Source organism: Malus sylvestris, chromosome 3 (genome assembly GCF_916048215.2).
Source record: "Malus sylvestris chromosome 3, drMalSylv7.2, whole genome shotgun sequence".
Taxonomy (NCBI): Eukaryota; Viridiplantae; Streptophyta; class Magnoliopsida; order Rosales; family Rosaceae; genus Malus; species Malus sylvestris.
Window position 1 is genome coordinate 9,353,967 of NC_062262.1, and position 24,942 is coordinate 9,378,908.

General features: G+C 36.6%; 2 protein-coding genes and 1 long non-coding RNA gene across 9 annotated transcripts; all 3 read left to right on the forward strand.

Annotated features, from left to right (window-relative positions):
- The first annotated feature begins 1,981 nt into the window (after positions 1-1,981).
- LOC126617408 (putative pentatricopeptide repeat-containing protein At1g12700, mitochondrial) lies at positions 1,982-18,646 on the forward strand. 6 transcript variants are annotated; one of them, XM_050285470.1, is made up of 2 exons: positions 1,982-2,129; positions 16,500-18,646. In XM_050285470.1, the coding sequence occupies exons 1-2, from the start codon at positions 2,085-2,087 to the stop codon at positions 18,291-18,293; spliced, it is 1,839 nt and encodes a 612-aa protein (XP_050141427.1). In that variant the 5' UTR covers positions 1,982-2,084; the 3' UTR covers positions 18,294-18,646. The 6 variants fall into 6 exon arrangements, with proteins under 6 accessions (XP_050141427.1, XP_050141430.1, XP_050141428.1 ...); XM_050285473.1 differs by lacking the exons at positions 1,982-2,129; positions 16,500-18,646 and adding exons at positions 8,180-8,294; positions 8,839-10,977; XM_050285471.1 differs by lacking the exons at positions 1,982-2,129; positions 16,500-18,646 and adding exons at positions 8,323-8,440; positions 8,762-10,977.
- On the forward strand, positions 2,136-5,156 carry LOC126617422 (uncharacterized). Of its 2 annotated transcripts, XR_007621357.1 has the most exons (6): positions 2,136-2,452; positions 2,603-2,816; positions 2,931-3,414; positions 3,806-4,068; positions 4,404-4,662; positions 4,761-5,156. It is a non-coding gene; the product is annotated as an uncharacterized LOC126617422 (long non-coding RNA). The 2 variants fall into 2 exon arrangements; XR_007621356.1 differs by having other exon boundaries at positions 4,404-5,156.
- A 1,059-nt stretch (positions 18,647-19,705) lies between the features above and the next one.
- Positions 19,706-22,353, forward strand: LOC126617412 (uncharacterized). Its single transcript, XM_050285482.1, has 3 exons — positions 19,706-20,968; positions 21,347-21,889; positions 22,091-22,353. The coding sequence occupies exons 1-3, from the start codon at positions 20,036-20,038 to the stop codon at positions 22,190-22,192; spliced, it is 1,578 nt and encodes a 525-aa protein (XP_050141439.1). The 5' UTR covers positions 19,706-20,035; the 3' UTR covers positions 22,193-22,353.
- The last annotated feature ends 2,589 nt before the right edge of the window (positions 22,354-24,942 follow it).

Here is a 24,942-nt window from a genome sequence, read left to right on the forward strand (position 1 = left end):
TTACAAAATTGGGTTAATTATATTTCACCCTCTCAGGTTTGAGTATAATTGTAACCTCATATAATATTTAAAAACATTTTAATCACATTCGTTAGTCAAACAGTTAATTTGATCGGTAAATGACAACTTGGCAAATGCAGGGTCTATATATTTGTTGATGCGGCAATCAAATTTGTCTGCATAGATTATAAAATAAATTATAAATACAAATTGGGCCCTACCCCTTCAATCCGAGACACACTCCGTGCAATCCACCCCCTTCGCCGGCTACGAGATGGGTTTGGAAGATGAGAACTCAGAGAACACAACGAGGGGTGTTGGAGTTGTCGCCAACAACGGGTGGTGGAGGGGTGCGGATGGATTGAGGCTGACCGTTAAAAAAAAATTATTAGTTGTCTAACCATGTGGCACAAATGTCACTTAATACTACGATCTAGTGGTATTCTTCTTCATTTGTAAGTGAGAGGTCTTAATTCAATTCTCGCCAAAGGCGAGTTTGAACCAAATTATTGCTAACACATTGTAAGGCTAAGCCCACCCCCTCCCCCTTATTGTAGATAATATCGGTTGTTAAAAAAAAAAAAAAACCATGTGGCACAAATTGGCAACCTCGTAAGCAGAAATGTGAAATACAATATTACCGTGTCATTATTTAACTAACAACTTAACAACTTTTCTAACAATTATATGAAATTGAAATGAAATAATAACTAAACGTATAAGATTGAAATGTTTTAAATATTTATAAAGTTGTAATTGTATTCAAACCTGAGAAAGTAAAACGAAATTTACTCTACAAAATTGGAGTTATTAAAAGTTTAAAACATAAGGTACAATTTAGTTCATGAGTTACAAAATTGGATGGAATTCTTGGGTCATGGCCTGCAAACTAGAAAATGGGCTTTTTTTTTTTTCAAATTTTAATTGAGGATATTTATGTAATTTTATTAAAAGAAAAGCTAATTCCTATTTTCTTCTTAGATCCATACTCATCCTGCCGTCACTCCTCCTGTCCTCTTCCGAGCAAACTGCAATCTCCGCGCGGTTCTGCAAAAACCTAGCTCAGGACCCCAACCACCATTATCATCCTTTGCGGCTCTTCTTTTCTTCCAGCAGTTGAAGCGCCGCCGCTTGACCAATGGCCAGGAAGCACCTGCTGACCACCGATAGAAAGTAGTCAGGCCATTTTTCATTTTCTTCATCCATTTTATATCATATTTCTTTTTCAATTATATCAAAATTGAAAATTTTGAGTTATTTTATAGTTGGAGGTTTTTTATTGTGTAGATTTACAAGGACAAAAAGCGTGGGAAGATTCTGAATTTTGGCGTTTGTTTGGGAAGCTTCACAATGTTTGATTGAAAAACAACTCAACACATATGAAAGAACTTCTGCCCCATTACGCATCCACTCTACTTTTCTTTAACTCTTTAACTTTTAATCGTGTATGCTTACTTCTGCAAAAATTTATATTAAAAAAACTGTTACTTAGTGTTAACGGATGAAATGGTGACCCATTAGCTCAACAGGTTTGATCCGAATAACCCGTTAAATTCACAAATTAATTTTGAGTGACCCATACTTAATGGCTAAGATTAAAACCAAGCCGAACTCAATTAAACTGACCCATTTACAGAGCAAGACTCAAGGTAGACTACGTACTCGTTACTTTATAATATACTAAATTATTTTGCTTTTTCTTTTTTCAAAAAAAAAAATTAATGCACTAATTAACCTTGGCTAGTTTTTAAGAAATTGGGTTATTTCAGAAAAGGTGAAAGCTATGTCAAATTTAGGGCTCAATAAAAAGAAAAAACTTTTTAAATATTATATTTTTTTGGCTCAAAATTTTTAAATATTATATAGTAAATACAATAATAATATATTTATTTATGAAAGAAAATAATAAGAAAAATAAATAAAAAGATAAGTTTTTTTTGTTGTTTTGTTTTACTGTTGGAACTGATAAAATCGGTCCTTAGTTCTGCAAAACAGAAAAAGCAAAAAGCAAATATGGAAGGATATGAAACTTGAGATTTATCGACGAAGCCGGTTGGAGGTTTGAGACTCGCTCACTCACAGACATGCTGAAGATGCTGCGGACGACCACAATTGCTTCTCCCTTGAAGGTTGGTTATGGCATCGGCAGCAGACAGAGAGTGAAAGTGAGGGGTATGCCACCTGTGCCTTGTTTTCTTCTTCATAAATCAACTATTTTTCTATTCTTCAACAATTACTTGGCTCCGTTTCACTCTCGACCTTCTTATCCAACCAAATCTGCAAAAACCCAATTGCTTCAGCGTGTTAAAGTAACTAATCTTGAGGATGCACTCCATGTGTTCGACGAAATGCTTCAAATGCATCCTCTGCCTACCATTGCACATTTCACTCAAATCTTGACTCAAGTCGCTAATTTAAAATCTTGACTCAAGTCGCTAAGTTAAAACATAAGGTACAATTTAGTTCATGAGTTACAAAATTGGATGGAGTTCTTGGGTCATGGCCTGCAAACTAGAAAATAGGCTTTGTTTTTTTCAAATTTTAATTGAGGATATTTTTGTAATTTCATTAAAAGAAAAGCTAATTCCTATTTTCTTTTCAGATCCATACTCATCCCACTGTCACTCATCACGTTTTCTTCCGAGCAAACTGCAACCTCCGCGTAGTTATGCGAAAATCTAGTTCAGGACCCCAACCACCATTCTCATCCTTTGCGGCTCTTCTTTTCTTCCAGCAGCTGAAATGCCGCCGCTCGATGAATGGCTAGGAAGCACCTGCTGACCGTCGATAGAAAGTAGTCAAGCCATTCTCAAGCGGTATAACTCCCATTTTTCATTTTCTTCATCCATTTAATATCATATTTCTTTTTCAATTATATAAAAATTGAAAATTTTGAGTTAGTTTATGGTTGGACGTTTTTTATTGTGTAGATTTACAGGGACGAAAACCGTGTGAAGATTCTGAATTTTGGTGTTTGTTTGGGAAGCTTCACAATGTTTGACTAAAAAACAACTCATCACATATGAAAGAACTTCTGCCCCATTACACATCCACTCTACTTTTCATTAAGAGCAACTCCACCCTTGGTGGTTGCTCGGGGACAGGCGAAGGGAAAGGGCCCGAGGGCCAATGGATAGGCCTCCAGCCTTGGGCAGCCCGAGTGAATGTGGAAGCCCGAGGGCCAGGCTTGTGGAGAATTGACAAGCATGCAGCCCGAGTTGTGTGTGCTTTTTTAATTTTTTTTTGTGTCAGGCGCGCGCCCCTCACTTGCGAGTGGGGGCGCATCAACCGACAAGTTTACAGGGCACAGGGCCCGCACACCAGGAAATGTAGTGACTGTTGGAAAACCACGTGGCTTCCCATGGTCCGTTCGATCCCAACGGCTCTTTAATACGAGCCATCCGATTTCCAACGGTAATATAAAAAAAAAGCTGATTTAATATCAACCGTTCGATCTGATATCAATGGTTGATGTTAATCTGCTTTATAAATTTAAAAAAAAGAAAAAAATAGTTTTAAAATTAAGAAAAGTTATTGTTGTGACATGTGGCACAATTTGGAGTGTTGGAGTTCAAATTTTTTTAAATCCAACAGCAAAGATTAATTATTTGAATAAAAAAATAAAAAATCCGAAAAAAATATTTGAAAATTAAAAAAAAATGTTTCTACTTTTCTATAAATACCTTCTCATTATCATCTACCTTACACCACAATTTCATATTTTCTCAACTACTTTCAATCAAATTCCTATCTTTCTCTCAAAGTTTCAATCCAATTTCTTTCAACAAAATGACTACTACTGCAGGTACGAATTGATCGCTTCTTGAAGATGTTGCGTTGTACTAGTTGGGTTGAAGTTACTCATAGTTCGCTTACGGGTAATGAGATGCAGTTGCGAGAAATGTGGAGTCTTATTCATACCAATTATCTTGAGAAAATGGGTGGGAGTAGAACCAAATAATCGATGTCTAGTCGTTGGAAATTACTTAGCCAATCGTTTACTATTTGGAGAGACGCCTTGGCACAAGCTAGTAGTAATCTTCGAAATGGGGAAATTACACAGATCAGGTAACAATCTATTATTTATTTGTTTGTACTATACCCAAATTTACATTGTAATTATTTGTTTGTATTATTTATTTGTTACCTAGTTTAATTTATAATTATTTGTTTGTATTATTTATTTGTTACCTACTTTAATTATAATTATTTGTTTGTATTATTTATTTGTTACCTACTTTAATTATAATTATTTGTTTGTATTATTTATTTGTTACCTACTTTAATTATAATTATTTGTTTGTATTATTTATTTGTTACATACTTTAATTATAATTATTTGTTTGTATTATTTATTTGTTACCTACTTTAATTATAATTATTTATTCTCCCCCATTGTGTAGCTAATTCAAGCACAAGCTTGGTATGGTGCCAAAACCAAAACCAAAAATAAATCATTCAACCGGTGGGAATGTTGAAATATTGTCAAAGATTGTCCTAAATTCAGAGTTGTGCATGTCGGTCCAGAAGTTGTCATGAACAGCACCTTGCTATACTCTACACCTGATAATAGCTCGCAAGAAGATGATGCAGAAGAAGTGCCTGAAACGTCCATCCCTGAACAAGCGTCGGGTTTGACCCGTTATCCAATTAGGCCTCAAGGTAAGAAGGCTTCAAAGAGAAAATGAAGTGCTTCCAAGCATGATTATGCAAAGTACATGAAAAAACTTACTCGCCATAGTGAATTGACTTTGGCGTAGGAAATGGCGAAATTTGAGGCTGATAAGGCTAGAGATGAGGCAAAAGCTGCAGCTGTTGAGAGAGAATTTCATGCTAATCAGAGAGAAAGAGAGCTACTTAAGCAAGAAAGGGAACTGGTTAGAGAAGAAAGAATGGTTCAACGAGATCGTGAGATTATGAACACTCCTTTAGAAGGGAAGTCTCCAAATTCTAAATATTTTTGGAAGTCAGAGAAAGAGGATGTGGTGCGTATGAGGCATGCAAGAGAAGCGAGAGCAAGATGAGATGGTCCTAGCACGACAAGAGAAGATCATCCTAGCACCACAAATTGGTTAAGTGATGATGATTAGAGTACTTTTTGTAATCGGAGCCCATAGTTTTCCAATCACCTTGGGTTGTAATTTATTATTTATTGAATTGAGTATTTTATGTTGAATTTAGTACTTTATTTAAAGTGAGAATAAATTTATTCAATATGGTAATATATTTATACTAGAAGAGAATCTTTATTCAAATGACATAAACACACCAAATAAAATTACATAAACACACCAAATAATAAAAACCTCACCAAATGAAGTAAAATAAAACACACCAAATAAAATTACATAAACATACCAAATAATAAAAACACACTAAATGAACTTAATTATCTTCAGCTTGTTTCAATACCCATTGGTGCTCTATCAAGTCATTTTGCGGTGCATTGTGCATGTTTAGCCTTTGAAATGTTGTATATCGTTGAATGATCATTTCATTGTAACGTCCATCCCTTTCTAATGGCTCATGTTGCATAGGCTCATCAGTGGCGTCATGAGCACAATATATACGTGTTCTTGAATTGTTCATCGTGTCTGACTCATATTCATCAATGGCTTCGTAATCATACTCATCTTCCATAATCATGTTGTGAAGAATGATGCACATCATCATGATGGATCGAAGCGACTCTACATCAAATGATCTGGCAGCACTCCTAACGATCGCCCAACGAGCTTGGAGGATACTGAAACAACGCTCCACATCCTTCTTGCACCCCTCTTGACATCTTGGAAAGTGTTTTTCCTTTGCACTTTGCGGACGTGGCACTGTTTTGACAAATGTTGACCACCTTGGGTAAATGTCGTCAGCTAGGTAGTATGTCCCGTCGTACATACGTTTGTTGACCTCATACGTGACTTTTGGTGCATTTCCTTGTAGGATATCGTTGAACACTGGGGATTGGGCAAGGACGTTGAGGTCATTTTGAGCTTTCGGAACCCCGAAAAGGCATGCCAAATCCATGTATCAAAAGATGCCATTGCTTCCAAAATGATACTTTTTGCTTCTTTTCTGTCTCCATAAGCGCCTTGCCATGCACTTGGACAGTTTTTCCACGTCCAATGCATACAATCAATGCTCCCAATCATCCCAGGAAAACCTCGCATCTTGGCCTTATTCAGAAGTTTTTCCAAGTCCATGTGAGTAGCTTTCTAGAGGTACTCTGCAGTGTAAATAGATTCGACTGCTCCGCAAAACTCATCAGGGACTCAAGAATGGTTGATTTCCCCATCCTCGCTATCTCATCCACTTGATCTGCAGCTGCTCCATACGCAAGCATCCGCAGCGCATCAGTAATTTTTTGCTCGGGAAGGAGACCCATAACACCACAAGCATCCTTCTTTTGCACAAAGTAAGAATCATGGTTGCAAACAGCAATCATGATTTTGTTGAACAAATGTCGTTCCATTCTAAAACGACGTCTGAAGTACGTATCAGGAAATGCACTATTATGGCTAAAATAATCGTCCAACAACTTTTCACCTCGTTGTTGCCTGCTTCTATCAAGGTTTCTGGAACGGGTGGGCCTGCATATATGAGCCACAGCTTGGATGACTTGACGAGAATGTGAGTCTCTGGCCATTCTTGCTTCGTCATCTCTCATTCTCCGCTCCTCATCCTCTTCCTTATCATTTTTGGCTATATAGAGATTGAACATTCCTTCAGATTGGTTAAACAATTCTTCCTCTTCTTGATCGATTTCCCACATCATGCTTGAAGAAGAAGACATTGTAAGTAGAAACTATGAATAATGATACAGATTTTGATTTAGTGAAGAAGGAAGCAAAAACTATGAATAATGATAGAGATATTAAGAAAATTGGTGTGAGATTTAAAAGGATGGATGATGGATTATATGAAGGATTCTGAAATGATTAGGTTGTAAATAGTGCCACGTGGCATGCCGTCGTTCGTTAAAAATCTGATAAGAATATATTCTAAAAGATTCTGAAAGATAACAACATGTGGCACGACGGCATTGGATAAAAATCTTATCGAATTCCATTACCAATAATTATCTTTTTGAATAATGACACGTGGTGCAACGAGAACGATTTACAATCTGATTGGAATCTATTTTCAAAGATTCTGAAAAAATAACGATACGTGGCACGATGACATTTGATAAAACTCTTATCGAAATCTATGACCAATAATAGTCGTTTTGGGTAAATGACACGTGGCGCAACGAGAACGATTTAAAATATCTTATCCGAAATTACAAAAAAAATTATTTAGTATTATTTTGTAAAAAAAAATTAATAAATATTTTATTGCCCATTGCCAGGGCTATTCAAGTGCAAGAGTAGAGATGCAAAAGACAGTTATTGTTCATTATGGCAGTTACTGTTCACAGGGTGGATTGAATAATGGATTGCCTAGGGGAAGGGCTCCAAGGGTGGAGTTGCTATAACTCTTTCAGTTTTAATCGTGTATGGTTACTTCTGCAAAAAATTTAAATAAAAAAATTGTTACCCGGTGTTAATGGGTGTAACGGTGACCCATTAGCTCAACGAGTTTGAATCGAGTAACCCATTAAATTCCCAGATTGATTTTGGATAACCCATACGTAAAGGCTCGGATTGAAACCGTGCCAAACTCAATTAAACTGGCCCGTTTACAGGTCTAGACTCAAGGTAGAGTACGTACTCGTTACTTTATAATATACTAAATTATTTTTCTTTTTCTTTTTTTAGATAAAAATAATTAATGCACTAATTAACCTTGGCTAGTTTTTAAGACATTGGGTTATTTCAAAAGAGGTGAAGGCTATGTCAAATTTAGGGCTCAGTAAAAAGAAAAAAACTTTTTAAATATTATATTTTTTGGCTCAAAAATTTTAAATATTATATGGTAAATACAATAATAATATATTTATTTATGAAAGAAAATAGTAAGAAAAATAAATAAAAGATAAGTTTTTTTTGTTTTGTTTTTCTGTTGGAACTGATAAAATTGGTCCTTTTTTTTTTGAGAGAAACGATAGCATTAGTAAGTTAAATGTTAGATTAGCTACCGATGGAGTTCGAACTCACGCCGTCATGCAAGGGCACAACACATTTTCACCACTGTGATAAAAAAGGGCATTTGAAAAGAAATTACAAGGGTAACAGGAAAACAAAAACACCAAAAAACTGTGATAAAATAGGTCCTTAGTTCTGCAAAACAAAAACAGCAAAAAGCAAATTTGGAAGGATATGAAACTTGAGATTTATCGACGAAGCCGGTTGGAGGTTTGAGACTCGCTCGCTCGCAAACATGCTGAAGATGTTGCAGACGACCACAATTGCTTCTCCTTTGAGTGATCCATACTTAAAGGCTCGGACTAAAACCGAGTTGAACTCAATTAAACTGACCCATTTACAGATCAAAACTCAAGGTAGAGTATGTACTCTTTACTTTATAATATACTAAATTATTTTTTTTTCTTTTTTCAGAAAAAAATAATTAATGCACTAATTAACCTTGGCTAGTTTTTAAGACATTGGGTTATTTCAAAAGAGGTGAAAGCTATGTCAAATTTAGGGCTCCGTAAAAAGAAAAAACTTTTTAAATATTATATTTTTTTGGCTCAAACTTTTTAAATATTATATGGTAAATACAATAATAATATATTAATTTATGAAAGAAAATAATAAGAAAAATAGATAAGTTTTTTTTGTTTTGTATTTCTGTTGGAACTGATCAAATCAGTCCTTAGTTGTGCAAAACAGAAACAGCAAAAAGCAAATTTGAAAGGATATGAAACTTGAGATTTATCGACGAAGCCGGTTGGAGGTTTGAGACTCGCTTGGTCGCTCACAGACGTGCTGAAAATGATGCGGACGACCACATTTGCTTCTCCTTTGAAGGTTGGTTATGGCATCGGCAGCAGACAGAGAGTGAAAGTGAGAGGTATGCCGTCTGTGCCTTGTCTTCTTCTTCATAAATGTACTCTTTTTCTGTTCTTCAACAATTACTTGGCTCCGTTTCACTCTCGACCTTCTTATCCAACCAAATCTGCAAAAACCCAATTGCTTCAGCGTGTCAAAGTAACTAATCTTGAGGATGCACTCCATGTGTTCGACGAAATGCTTCAAATGCGTCCTCTGCCTTCCGTTGTCCATTTCACTCAAATCTTGACTCAAGTCGCTAAGTTAAAACATTATTCGGCAGTCGTCTCCTTGAATAACCGAATGTGTGCGTCGGGAATGCGTCCTAATGTGTACACCCTAACCATAATGATTAATTGCTTTTCCCATCTCAACCAAATGGGGTTTAGTTTGTCTGTCTTGGGAACATTCTTCAAACTTGGTTTTGAACCGAATGTGGTGACCTTCAACACATTAATCAATGGCTTCCTTCTTGAGGATAGAGAGGCTGATGCTGTCCGGATTCTGAATAATATGATGGAGAGTGGTAATTGTAAGCCAGACGTGTTTACATTCAACACACTAGTAAAGGGTCTGTGCATGAAAGGTAACAATATTGCAGCTATTCAACTACTTAGGCAACTGGAAGAAGGAGGTTTGAAGCCTGACATTGTTTCCTATAACACGATCATTGACAGTCTATGCAAGGATACTATGGTTGTTGATGCTTTGAACCTTTTCTCTGAAATGATGAGTAAATGTATTGACCCCAACATCATTACCTATAATACTTTGATTCACGGAGTGTGCAAATTAGGGGAGTGGAAAGAAGCTGCGAGACTGTTGAATGAAATGGTGAGCAAAGGTATCTTTCCAGATCTGCAAACCTTCAATGTTTTGGTAGACACCCTTTGTAAGGAGGGCTTGATTGGGAAAGCAAAAGGCATGGTCGAAATGATGACCGAAAGAGGTATTGAGCCTAACGTGGTTACTTACAATTCGCTCATGGATGGTTTTTGCTTGCGAGGAGAAATGAGTGAGGCGAAGGAAGTCTTTGATCTAATGCTTCGCCAGGGATCCATTGTTAATGCTTATAGTTATAACATATTGATAAATGGCTATTGTAAGCATAGAAGGATAGATGAGGCAATGCTGCATTTTAAGGAAATGTCTGGTGGAGGACTGGTTCCAAATACTGTTACTTATAGCACACTAATAGATGGTTTCTGCAAGCAAGGCAGAATACGCGATGCACAAAAGCTGTTTTCCAAGATGCAAGCTTGTGGCCTTCTTCCAAATGTTCAAACTTATGCTGTATTACTGGATGGTCTGTGTAAAAACCAACAATTGTCTAAAGCAATTGAATTGTTTGAAGAGATGAAGGGCAAGAATTTGGATCCAAATATTGTGGTTTACAGTATTCTTATCGAAGGTTTGTGCATAAGTGGAAAAGTTGAATGCGCAAAGGATCTCTTTAGCAGTTTATCATCAAAAGGACTTCAGCTTAATGTCAAGACGTTTACCATAATGATTAGTGGACTTTGTAATGCGGGTCTCATAGATGAAGCAGAAAGTTTACTTTCAGAAATGAAAGCGATAGGCTGTTCGCCGGATGGTTGCACCTATAACACAATTATCCGAGGGCTTTTTAATAACAATGAGACATCAAGGGCGATGGGACTTATTCAACAAATGGTGGAGAATGGTTTTTCTGCAGATGCATCAACAGCTGAATTGGTTCTTGAGTTATTGTCTAAAGATAAAGTAGATCCCGCTTTGTTGCCGTTGATAGAATAAGCACTATGAAGTCAATTTGCATATTTGAATGTCGAAACAGAACCTACTCATGAACTTTGAAGCTACTACGGCTTTGAAAACTGTGGATGTTATCTGTACTCCATTTGATTAATTCTCACTGTTGCCTTGAGAGCCAAACTTTTAGCATATGGTCATATCTGATTGATCAATGTCATGGTGTGGAACCGCAACGCCTAACATTCAGGTGTGTGATGGTGTCTTGCAGCAGGATTATTCCGACTAATGTTGATGTGATTCACATTCTAAATTTCAGCTGCACTAAATTTCTGCTGTAGGATTATTCCTTTTTTTTCTTTTTCTTTTGCTATATCTACTCAGCTGCAAGTTTCAGTTTTCAAAGCAGAGTGTTTCGGCTTAGTTACCTATCGGGAGGAAGCGTCAGGCTACTTGTGGGTAGGCGTTTTGTCAACTTTGTTAGAGGTATGCTGCTTGTTATTTGGTGGTGTTTGCTCTCTGCTTTCGTTTTGCTTTATTGATTTTAAGCAGAAGTAGGGTTTACTATGTTTCTAATATACGGTAAATAGTGAAAATGGAGAAAAGCAGAAGTAGGGTCTACTATGTTTCTAAAACAAGTGTTTTTTTTTTTTTTTTTTCAAAGCATATTGAACAATGCCCATTTAGTAAAATTTTCAAATAATAAGTATACCCCATATTCTACAAAATTACAATTTTTTCAAGTGCATTATTCTCTTTGACAATTATTATATTACATTCAAATATCTTTTTTAGTTAGCTAACATATTCACATCAGTTTTATAAAAAAGTTTACCAAAAACTCAGATACTGTTTTTTTTTTTTTGTTAAAGCACTTTTACAAAAAAAAAAAAAGTTTACCACACGCTCAACAACTTTATTTTATAGATGTTTATTCTCTCAGCACAACACAGCATAAACAATTTCTTTAAAACGCACAAAAATATCAATCTAGCAGCCACGCTACACCTAATTTTGGTGTAGAGTAAAAAGGAAGAATTTTTAAATAATATACGGTAAGTGGTGAAAATGGAGAAAAGCAGAAGTAGGGTCTACTATATTTCTAAAACAAGTGTTTTTTTTCAAAGCATAGTGAACAATGCTCATTTAATAAAATTTTCAAATAATAAGTATACCCCCATATTCTACAAAATTACAATTTTTCAAGTGCATTATCTCTTTGACAATTATGATATCACATCCAATATCATATATTTTTTAGTCATCTAAGGCAACGAAAATAGGGTTAGAGGGCTCTCTTTAGCCCTATAGCCCTCCAAGAAATTATATTTTAATAAACAGTGTCATGCCATATTTCATACCATCTTCAACAGAATGGGTCAAAGGGTCATAGGCCAAACGTAGCCCTGTGACAAAAATATCATCTCCAACCGAGATGGCCAAAAGACCATAGGCCAAACATAATTTATTATCTTAATTGAATTAATATGGTTAATTAAATTAAACTATCATATTAAAATAAGATTTTCGGACATATTGGAAGATTATTGAAAGAGGTGGCCATTAGAGAATTATTGAAAAAAATTAAAGGAAAGATTATTGGAAGAAAATAGAATATGAAGAATTGAAATAAAATAAGGGAAAATAGTATGGAATGGTGAAAGGTATGTGAGAAATGATGTAGGAAAAAAATTAGAATTTTTTTTTTAGAAAAAAATTCTTCCAAAAAAAAAGTGGGTTGCGCTAAAAAAAATAGAAAAAAAAAAGTGAGTTGGGCTAAAAAAATTCATCAAAAAAAACGTGGGCTGGGCTCATCGGGCAAGTTGGCTGGCTGGGGATGGCCAGCCGATTGGCCTCAATTGCTGGTTTTGCCATGATGGGGCCCATAAGTCCTTTGACTTAGCCCTCGATTGGAGATGATTTTCGTGTCATTTCGAACTATTTTTAGCTCTATGGTTCTCTGGTCGGATCGGCCATCTCCAACCGAACAAGGGCCAGATGGGGACCAGGATCCTCTCCTGAGCTAAGGATGAGGATCCTCCTCATCAATTGGTGTGGACCGTTGGATAAAAATTCAACGGCTACAAACAGAGGATCCCTTTAAAGTTATAATAATTGTAGCCGTTGGATTTTCATCCAACGGCTCACATCCCTTGATAAGAAGGATCCTCATCCTTAGCTCAGGAGAGGATCCTGGTCCGGCCAGATGGCTCCCTTTATCCCTATAGCTCTCCAAAAAATTAATATTTTAATGAACAATGACAGACCATATTTCTTACCATCTCCAATCGATGGGCCCAAAGGGCCATAGGCCAAACATAGTCATGTGACAAAAATTCATCTCCAACCAAGGAGGTCAAAGGATCATAAGGCAAACATAATTTATTATTTTAATTGAATTAATATGGTTACTTAAATTAAATTACCTCAATAATTTTTCGAGTAAGATTTCGAGTGACACGTGTCGCTAAAAACTCTCCAAATTTGTTGTCGATATGGAATCTCAATATTTTTTGGCTTGGATTTCGAGTGTCACGTGTCGATATGTGAGTAACTTTACAAATTTCTTATCGATATGGAATCTCAATAATTTTATGTCTACGATTTTCGAGTGCCACATGTCGATATGTTAGTAACTTTAGATTTCTTGTCGATATGGAATTTCAATAATTTTACGTCTCGAATATCGAGTGACACGTGACGATATATGAGTAACTCTCCAGATTTCTTGCCGATATGTAATCTCAATCATTTTTCGAATAAGAGTTGCTGCCATAGTAGATAATGTGAGAATTGTCTTATTGAAAGCAAAGTAGCAGCATGCATACATTGTGGCTATCTGGACAAACTGTTTCTTACTGAAGCCAACTTGTATTTGTATATTTTATGAATTTAGATATGTGGTTGGATTAATCTATATAACGTAATGACTGTAGTTGTTTTTTGTGAACCTTCTTTTATGTTATTGGAAAATATTTTGAATTTGATGTATGGAATTACTATTTTTCTTTGTTATTTGAAAATTTGTGTGGTTTTCAATAAGTATAAATATGAGAAAAGTTCAACAAACAAACAAAGATTTGTCAATTTTTTTTCCCTTGTCCTATCCGGTTCAGTACCAAACACAGTACAAATAATACGGTTATTAGTCAAATACTGCATCAAACGTCCGACTAATTTAGTCAGTACTATCATGTGGCTATTTATCCTATCCGACATAAATAGTTAGTACAGTCCGAACTGCCAAACAAGACCTAATTCTTCCTCCTCCCCCGCTTCATTTGCATAGTGTTCATTAATTTTGCTTTAGTTGGGGTCATCAAATTTGATTACATTCTTCAATCTCTACTGTACTCATTTTGTGATAAGTCAATTAGGATTTGTAAATCATTTTAATGCATATGAGATACAATTTCTACTTTTCAACATGCTTTCCTCATCTTTGAACATCCCTTCATTTCATTTTGTCAAATAGTACATCAATTTCCATCTTCATTGTCTTAATATGTTGTTACAGTAATTTAACTCATGTTTGTCCATAAATTTGTACTAATTTTACTTCCTACATTCTGATTTTGTCTATAAATTGTTCTAAAACTTTAATGTAAATTTCTTTATTCTTTATTTATTTTTCTTTTGTTGATGCCAGGTGTTTCCATTTACTAAAATTGCATCAAATGCAGACTTTATTATGTTGATGAAATTGAGAGCATCAACTCATATTATCTAAATTCTTAGCTCAAGTAAGTCCTCAGTTCCATATGCTTTTTATTTTTTGATATCTAAGTGATTGACATGGTTTTTTATCATTAGATCATGTGATTTTACATTTACGATTACATTGTTTCTGACTATTTATTAAATGTAATTGGAGAAATTGTTTCTTTAATCTACTCATACTATGGGATTTCAAAGTTGAATCCGCTTGCTTTCAATCCTTCCGAACAAATTCTCTTTATAAAGTAACAAAACAAAAATATTTCTTGATGAAAAAAAGTTGTTTACTCTATTCAAATGATCGATTGGTCACGCCCTATTGGTTCTAAACATAAATATACCAAAATGGATTTTCAATTTTCCATTTTACATATTTATTGGTTCAAATTTAAATGCCATTGTAAACTTAGACATCTGTTCATTACACTTAATTTGAGTTTACAGTTTTTTCGAACATATTTATCTATACAATTTCTAATCTCGTAGCAAAGCATGGGTCAACTTTCTAGTAATAACTAAACGTATAAGATTGAAATGTTTTAAATATTTATAAATTTGTAATTGCATTCAAACATGAGAAGGTAAATTGAATTTTACTCTACAAAATTGGAGTTATTAAAACATAAGGTACAATTTAGTTCATGAGTTACAAAATTGGATGGAGGTCTTGGATCATGGCCGGCAAACTAGAAAATAGGCTTCTTTTTCTTTTTTAATTTTAATTGAGGATATTTATGTAATTTCATTAAAAGAAAAGCTAATTCCTATTTTCTTCTCAGATCCATACTCATCCCGCTGTCACTCATCCCGTCCTCTTCCAAGCAAACTGCAACCTTCGCGCGGTTATGCGAAAATCTAGCTCAGGACCCCAACCACCATTCTCATCCTTTGCGGCTCTTCTTTTCTTCCAGCAGCTGAAGCGCCGCCGCTCGACGAATGGCCAGAAAGCACCTGCTGACCACCGATAGAAAGTAGTCAAGCCATTCTCAAGCGGTAGAACTCCCATTTTTTCATTTTCTTCATCCATTTAATATCATATTTCTTTTTCAATTATATAAAAATGAAATTTTGAGTTAGTTTATGGTTGGAGGTTTTGATTGTGTAGATTTACAGGGACGAAAAGCGTGGGAAGATTCTGAATTTTGGCGTTTGTTTGGGAAGCTTCACAATGTTTGACTAAAAAACAACTCATCACATATGAAAGAACTTCTGCCCCATTAAGCATTCAGTCTACTTTTCTTGAACTCTTTCACTTTTAATCGTGTATGGTTACTTCTACAAAAAATTTATATAAAAAAATTGGTACCTGGTGTTAATAGGTGAAACGGTGACCCATTAGCTCAACGGGTTTGATTCGAGTAACTCGTTAAATTCACAGATTGATTTTGGATAACCCATACATAAGGGCTCGGGTTGAAACTGAGCCAAACTCAATTAAACTGACCCGTTTACAGGTCTAGACTCAAGGTAGAGTACGTACTCGTTACTTTATAATATACTAAATTATTTTTCTCTTTCTTTTTCAAATAAAAATAATTAATGCACTAATTAACCTTGGCTAGTTTTTAAGACATTGGGTTATTTCAGAAGAGGTGAAGGCTATGTCAAATTTAGGGCTCAGTAAAAAGAAAAAAAAATTAAATATTATATTTTTTTCCCTCAAAATTTTTAAATATTATATGGTAAATACAATAATAATATATTTATTTATGAAAGAAAATAGTAAGAAAAATAAATAAAGGATAAGTTTTTTTTTGTTTTGTTTTTCTGTTGGAACTGATAAAATCGGTTTTTTTTTTTTTTAGAGAAACAATAGCGTTAGTAAGTTAAATGTTAAATTAATCATTAACGGAGTTCGAATCATACCGTCATGTAAATGCATAACACATTTTCACCACTGTGATAAATGATGATTTGCAAAGAAATTAAAAGGGTAACAGGAAAACAAAAACAGCAAAAAACTGTGATAAAATCGGTCCTTAGTTCTGCAAAACAAAAACAACAAAAAGCAAATTTGGAAGGATATGAAACTTGAGATTTATCGACGAAGCCGGTTGGAAGTTTGAGACTCGCTCGCTCGCAAACATGCTGAAGATGCTGCGGACGACCACAATGAAGGTTGGTTATGGCATCGGCAGCAGACAGAGAGTGAAAGCAAGAGGTATGCCGCATGTGCCTTGTCTTCTTCATAAATCTACTCTTTTTCTGTTCTTCAACAATTACTTGGCTCCGTTTCACTCTCGACGTTCTTATCCAACCAAATCTGCAAAAACCCATTTGCTTCAACGTGTCAAAGTAACTAATCTTGAGGATGCACTCCATGTGTTCGACGAAATGCTTCAAATGCGTCGTCTGCCTTCCGTTTTCCATTTCACTCAAATCTTGACTCAAGTCACTAAGTTAAAACATTATTCGGCAGTCATCTCCTTGAATAACCGAATGGGTGCGTCGGGAATTCGTCCTAATGTTTACACCCTAAACATAATGATTAATTGCTTTTCCCATCTCAACCAAATGGGGTTTAGTTTGTCAGTCTTGGGAAAATTCTTCAAACTTGGTTTTGAACCGAATGTGGTGACCTTCAACACATTAATCAATGGCTTCCTTCTTGAGGATAGAGAGGCTGATGCTGTCCGGATTCTGAATAATATGATGGAGAGTGGTAATTGTAAGCCAGACGTGTTTACATTCAACACACTAGTAAAGGGTCTGTGCATGAAAGGTAACAATATTGCAGCTATTCAACTACTTAGGAAAATGGAAGAAGGAGGTTGCAAGCCTGACATTGTTTCCTATAACACGATCATCGACAGTCTATGCAAGGATACTATGGTTGTTGATGCTTTGAACCTTTTCTCTGAAATGATGAGTAAATGTATTGACCCCGACATCATTACCTATAATTCTTTGATTCACGGAGTATGCAAATTAGGGGAGTGGAAAGAAGCTGCGAGACTGTTGAATGAAATGGTGAGCAAGGGTATCTTTCCAGATCTGCAAACCTTCAGTGTTTTGGTCGACACCCTTTGTAAGGAGGGCTTGGTTGGGAAAGCAAAAGGCATGGTCGAAATGATGACCGAAAGAGGTATAGAGCCTGACGTGGTTACTTACAGTTCGCTCATGGATGGTTTTTGCTTGCGAGGAGAAATGAGTGAGGCGAAGGAAGTCTTTGATCTAATGCTTAGCCAGGGATTCATTGTTAATGCTTATAGTTATAACATATTGATAAATGGCTATTGTAAGCATAGAAGGATAGATGAGGCAATGTTGCTTTTTAAGGAAATGTCTGGTGGAGGACTGGTTCCAAATACTGTTACTTATAGCACACTAATAGATGGTTTCTGCAAGGAAGGCAGAATAGGCGATGCACAAAAGCTGTTTTCCAAGATGCAAGCTTGTGGCCCTCTTCCAAATGTTCAAACTTATGCTGTATTACTGGATGGTCTGTGTAAAAACCAACAATTGTCTAAGGCAATTGAATTGTTTGAAGAGATGAAAGGCAATAATTTGGATCCAAATATTGTGGTTTACAGTATTCTTATCGAAGGTTTGTGCATAAGTGGAAAAGTTGAATGCGCAAAGGATCTCTTTAGCAGTTTATCATCAAAAGGACTTCAGCTTAATGTCAAGACATTTACCATAATGATTAGTGGACTTTGTAATGCGGGTCTAATAGATGAAGCGGAAAATTTACTTTCAGAAATGAAAGCGATAGGCTGTTCGCCAGATGGTTGCACCTATAACACAATTATCCGAGGGCTTTTTAATAACAATGAGACATCAAGGGCGATGGGACTTATTCAACAAATGGTGGAGAATGGTTTTTCTGCAGATGCATCAACAGCCGAATTGGTTCTTGAGTTATTGTCTAAAGATAAAGTAGATCCCGCTTTGTTGCCGTTGATAGAATAAGCACTGTGAAGTCAATTTGCGTATTTGAATGTTGAAACAGAACCTACTCATGAACTTTGAAGCTGCTTCACCTTTGAAAACCATGGATGTTACATGTGCTCCGTTTGATTAATTCTCACTGTTGCCTTTTGGTTGGGAGCCACACTTTTAGCATATTGTGATAACTGGGTTAGCAATGTCATTGTTTGGAGCTGCAATTGCTAACATTCAAGTGTGTGATAATGTTCTGCAGCAGGATCATTCATTTATTCTTTTTTATTTATAATTTTGTTGTGAGGCAACAGTCGAATTTGGCACCAAACAAACAATGTAATATATAGATGATGGAGTCCACACCAAATTCCATTACCCAACTGCTAGATTTTGATGAGTACAGCTGAAACAACGCACCAAGCCGGTTTTCAATCATTTGACATGGGTGGTCGTTGTTGGTCTCACAACTTTGCTAATTAGAAGCATCGTTAGTTGCAGTGGCGGAGCCAGAATTCTTTGTGAGAGAGCAATCGAAGTAATTTTCACAAAATCAACATACTCATTAAATTTAAAAGAGAGAATCAAAAGAAGTGTATAATACAACTAAGTGGGAGGTACAGAATATAGGAAGAAAATACAAAGAAATCTGATTTGAATTGTTTGGCAGAAAAATGAGGGCAAAGAGGAGAGGAGAGCTGCAAATAATAGTTGATTAAGTTGCTTTAGAAATAACTTTAACTTGTTGATTTTAAAACCCCCTCCTTGAGTTTCACTAAACCACAAAGACAAAATAACAAAACTGTTAGAAAAATATAAGGCACGACGTCATTCAAAGTAACATTTTCACGAGTACAATTTGTCTTTTTTTTTTCTCATGTCTCACGGTTCTACTACTTTAGGCTTGAGGCCACTACAAATTTCTTATACTATGGTCAGGATAGGCTTGTAACGACTTTGGTCCTTTATTGGCTACGCCCATGGTTAGGTGGCTAGTTCAATCGATTTATCATGATTTTTTAATCTTGTCTAACTATTATGCCACCACAAATTGGTGTTGACACTCAAAGATGGTATCTTACACTCACCATTAAAACTATATGAGTGTGAATAACAGCTTTCTATGTCGAGACTCAAGAAAGTACCTCCTTGCACCAAAACTTATAACAAAAAACACACACACACACACATACACAATTCTATGGAATGAAAACTTGAGTGGAGAGTGCATTTTCACCAAGCATGCTAAGTGATAGGTCCAATTTCGTTCATGAGTTACAAAATCGGAGTGTTATGAAAACATAAACACTTTTAACACGTGACATGTTTTAACTGGACAAATACTTGTCACTCAACCTGCCAAGACACACCCAAATTTTCCCCCAGCTTCTTGTATAAACCTCTTGCCTCACATTCAATTGTTCCACATGCTAATTATATGATCAATGTTTTTTCTTTTCGGTTACAATTCTTGAAAGGAAACCAAAATCTTCATGAGAAAGAGGTTGGTGTGCATGAATATTTGTCATAAAAACTGCCTGCTTTCCCCCAAACCATACAATTTCTCCTTCTCCTAGCAATTTAGACATGATCAAAATGTGTCATTTAGGTAGAAAGGTCAATCAACTTCCAACTTCCTCGCAGTCGACTTCGTTCATTCCATAACAAACTTTAAGACACAACACACATCTCTCTCTCTTTTTCTGATCCGAACAATTTTGCAAGGAAACCATCTTTCTGCCACCTCTTTCACGAAGCCAAACTCAACAGAAATGGGAGGCAGCAGCACCAACAGCAACCACAAACTCGAAGACTCCGAAAAGAAATCATCACCTGCACTAGTGGCTCCGCCAATGATAGGCTTAAGAGCCACCCTCACTTGGGTTTTTCTCACCATTTCTGTTCTCTATCTCCTCTACTATTCCAACAGCCTTCTCTACGACCGCCAAGACTGTCCAACCACCACTTTAGATCCCTCGACCGAACGCCATCTGGAAACCCTCTCCAATGTCGCTACTTCAGCTGATCTCAAACTCGGGGAGGATGGCAAAGAAGACGACGAAGAATCCCCACAAGTGCCGGTACTCTATCAAAAGCCTCACAGATTCGACACGGAGCTTAAACACATTATGTTCGGGATAGCTGCTTCGTCGAATTTGTGGGAGAAGAGGAAGGAATACATCAAAGTTTGGTGGAGGCCTAAGGAAACTAGAGGGGTAGTTTGGTTGGACAAAAAGGTGAGGACTAGAAGAAATGAGGGACTACCCGAGATTCGGATTTCAGGTGACACCAGAGGATTTAAATACACGAATCGCCAGGGACAGCGATCTGCGTTGAGGATTTCAAGGGTGGTTTCGGAGACACTGAGGCTCGGAGTGAAGGATGTGAGATGGTTTGTGATGGGGGACGATGACACGGTTTTTATGGTGGAAAATGTGGTGAGGATTCTTAACAAGTATGACCACACGCAATTTTATTATGTGGGAAGCTCGTCAGAGAGTCATATTCAGAACATATTTTTCTCGTATTCTATGGCGTATGGCGGAGGAGGTTTTGCTATAAGTTATCCTTTGGCAGTGGAATTGGAAAAGATGCAGGACCGGTGCATTCAGCGCTATCCTGGATTATACGGCAGTGATGATCGAATGCAGGCTTGCATGGCTGAGCTAGGCGTGCCACTTACCAAGGAAACTGGATTTCATCAGGTACGAGGGAAACAAAAGATGAAAATGTTTGAAAATCGGTAGATTTTCTGTTTGTTTTCCATTTTTTTCCTGAGTATTTTGATTGAATCGGAAAATTTTGGATCCGAATGAAGTGGAAATGTTCATTTGTTTATTTACGACTGTGTCATCTGCCACTTCATTCGGTGACAAGAATTTTGCGATTTAGTACTAGTGAGTTACATTCTTATTGAGTATTTTGCATCAGCCATTTTCTGGCTTCAATTTTTGTGGCTTTTTCGTAGATGAAATTTTATGTGGTGGAGTTTTCAGGTGTCATTTTACATTTCTTGGTAAGCAAGAATTGTTGAAATAACTTCCAAATACAAACTATGAACTCTGTGTCTTGTGCTTGTGCAGTATGATGTGTATGGAGACCTACTAGGCCTTCTGAGCGCACATCCTGTGACTCCATTGGTGTCGCTTCACCACCTGGATGTAGTTGAACCAGTTTTCCCGCACATGAGTCGAGTGAAAGCGCTTCATCATCTATCCCGGTCCGTCAAGCTTGACTCAGCTAGTATAATGCAGCAATCAATCTGCTACGATAAAGATCGATACTGGTCCATCTCTGTATCATGGGGCTATGTAGTTCAAATTGTTAGGGGAATCATGTCTCCGAGAGAACTAGAGACGCCCTCCAGAACCTTTCTGAATTGGTATAGAAGAGCTGATTACACAGCATATGCATTCAACACTAGGCCTGTGTCCAAGCACCCATGTCAGAAACCCTTCATTTTCTACTTGAGCTCAACTCGCTATGATGAGGGTAGAAAGAAAATCATTGGCTACTACACTCGTCACAAATCTCCCGTTCCTCACTGCCGATGGAAAATGGCCTCACCAGAACAAGTTGATTCCATCGTAGTACTGAAAAGGCCGGATCCTCTTCGTTGGGAAAAGGTATGGTGTTTCCAGCACATGAAATTTGACTCGTCATTTGAATGCATGGTTTCTTTTACAACACGTAAAAGCATATAGCAATCAGACTTATGAATTAGGGTTACTGATTTTACTGCACTCACAGATCCTAGATTCCTAATACAATCCTCATATTTTTCGTTCACAATTCCGTTACTAACTGAAAGAAACTTCCTTTTGCAGTCACCAAGGAAAGATTGTTGTAGAATTCTTCCATCGCAGAAGAACTCGACCATGTACTTGTTGGTCGACAATTGCAGACTAGGTGAGGTTAGTGAGTTATAGCTTATAGGAATTGGGAAACATATCTCCTTGATCTATTTTTTTGTATCTGGTTCTGTTTCCCGCGGTCCGAGATTCTTGATGGGAACCGAATACAGAAAGGTCAATAGAAAGTTCATAGAATATCATCAATGAAATGAGACAGCTACTGAGTTGTAACTTCATCATTAGAGGGAGTTAAATTCGGATTTTGTTCAAGTTCTCTCCCGTTCCTTCGGACCAGGATCCTCTCCGAATCCTTTTTGAGGGGATCCTAGGATCCTAGGGATCAATTCATCGTAGCCGTTAACTACATAGCTCCATGACCAAATGGACGGCAGTGGCGTTCTCGTAGATGCCGTGGATTCTGACGACGTGGGGGTCCTCGGAGAGGTGGTGCATGATATGAATCTCTCGCTAGACATCCTCGTAATCCTCCCATCATAGGAGCTTGCGCTTGGGGATGGACTTGCAGGCGTAGGGGTGTCCGAAGGAGATTTCAGTGCAACGTTTGCGAGGCGGTGGAGGCGAACGTCCTCTGTTGCGTTGACGAGGCGGCGCTGTGCTAGATGTGCGACGAGAAGGTTGACAAAGTGAGCAACCTCGTCAGCAAACACCAGAGGGTTCCTCTGTCCTCCCACGTGCCCAAATGCGATATCTACCCGGTAAACTTCAAAGTTCCGAGTCCCACAGCGAAAAAGTCGACAAATTTGATCGTATAAACACGAAATTCAAATTGGGTTTTGCTTGAATTTTTGTGTGTTTATGATTTACATGAGGCTGTTGAGTACTTTTCTACTTAGAAGATCGAGCCTTGCTACGTGGAAAGGATAAAAGAATTCAAAATGATTTCCAGCCTCGTGGTGCACGGCTAGATTGAATTGATTCTTAAGATTCTCACAGAAATGATCCGGTCTCATTCCTTCACCACTCATTATTAGAATGGTATTATTTTTAAGGCCTAATTGGATAAATGGTCTCCCGTGGTTATAAGGTATTCGGAAGATAGCCATTGTAGTAAAAAAAATGCACATTTACCCCTGTGATCTAAGTTTGTTAGGATTTATGCCCGAAATTAGAACTTCTGTTATCCCTCCGTTAGTAGCTTGCAGGTGGGTCTCACAGGTAAGACTAAGATGGTCATTTCATCCTTTCCATTTCATCCCTTCCATTGTTGATCTCCTTTCAGAACAATGAAACGGTCATTCATAAAACTAGGTTGGGTTTTACGAAAATTTGTAATGACATTAACTAAGTTGGAAAATAGTGAGGTGAGGTCATGAAATGCTTTTAGAACACCAAAAACGCTTATAACATATTTTTCAAAAAAATGTTCAAAATATTTTATAAATAGCTGGGCTACTCTCGGTATAGCAATTAATTGTGTGGTGCAACATCAACTTCTCCAATATTAAAAAACACTATTTTTCAAAAAGAAGTACATGATGTATGCTTATTTTAGGAAACACTTATATTAAAGTTTTGGATGTGCTTCTAATGGAAGCCCATAAGTGATTTTCTAAGAGCAACTCCAACGTTGCAAAGGCCCCCTAGGGCAACTCACTATTGAATAGCCTTCAGTGATCAGTAACTGCCTTTTGTATCTCCACCCCTAAACTGAATAGTCATGGCAATAGGCAATAAAATATTAGTATTTTTTATTTTATAAAATAATAAAAAATAATTTTATTTGTAATTTCATATATGATTTTTAATCGGTCTCGTTGTACCACATGTCATTAAATAAGAAATTACAATCCAAAGTATTTGAGAAAATATAAAATTATGGTGTAAGTTGGAAGATAATGATAACATATTTATAGAAAAATTAAATCAATTTTTTTTTCGGATTTTTTTATTAATTTTTTACTTTTTTCATTAATATTTTTCATTTTTTAATTAATTTCTAATTAATTTTTTATATTTTTATATTGTGGCTGACGTCAATCATTCATCACTTGGACCTCAGGCTCTCGGACGATGGATTCCCGTCTGGCCTGTCCATCGGGCCTCCCCCAAGTCCCATTACCCACATGGGCTAGAGCCGATTGCTGGGGCAATTGGATGATTGGAATCGCCGGTCCATCGGGGCTAAAGAGCACACAGGACTTGCTCCAAACAAGCATATCCAAATGGGTGTCAATATACTTCCATAAAAGCACTTCAAACAAAAATACTTGGATGAGTTATCAGTTTTGTATAGACACACTCCCAAACGGAAAACCATACCTTCCGCGAGTAGAACTCATAACCAATGATAACTTGATGGGAAAAATGAAGATATCAATTGCATCAATTTTGGTACAGCTTTTCCATAAGAGAGTGTATGCACGACTCTCTCTCTCTCTCTCTCTCTCTCACAATAATGTAATAATAATGGATGATGATGAATGCCTTGGTTTTATTAGACAAATCTTTGAATGTGGTAACACTTTCCCAATTGGTCAAGCTTTGCATGGTATTATCTCTCATCACGTCTTGTCACCAAATAGAGCACAAGCATCACGTTTTGTACCAAAGCAAACATGGTGCCTTTTTGCATGGTCTATCACCCTCAAGTGATAGAATTTATATTTTGAGATTTATGTCTATTCATTATATAAATTTAAATTTTAAATTCATTCAACGATGATAAATAGGATGGTGAATAAAAATATTCCCAGAGCAAACATTCTCTAACGATTTTGGCACTCCCAGTTTTGACTACCCACGCTTACAAATTGAGTATCTTATGATTTTCAACACTCACAATGCATGTGTTGGATGCTAAACTG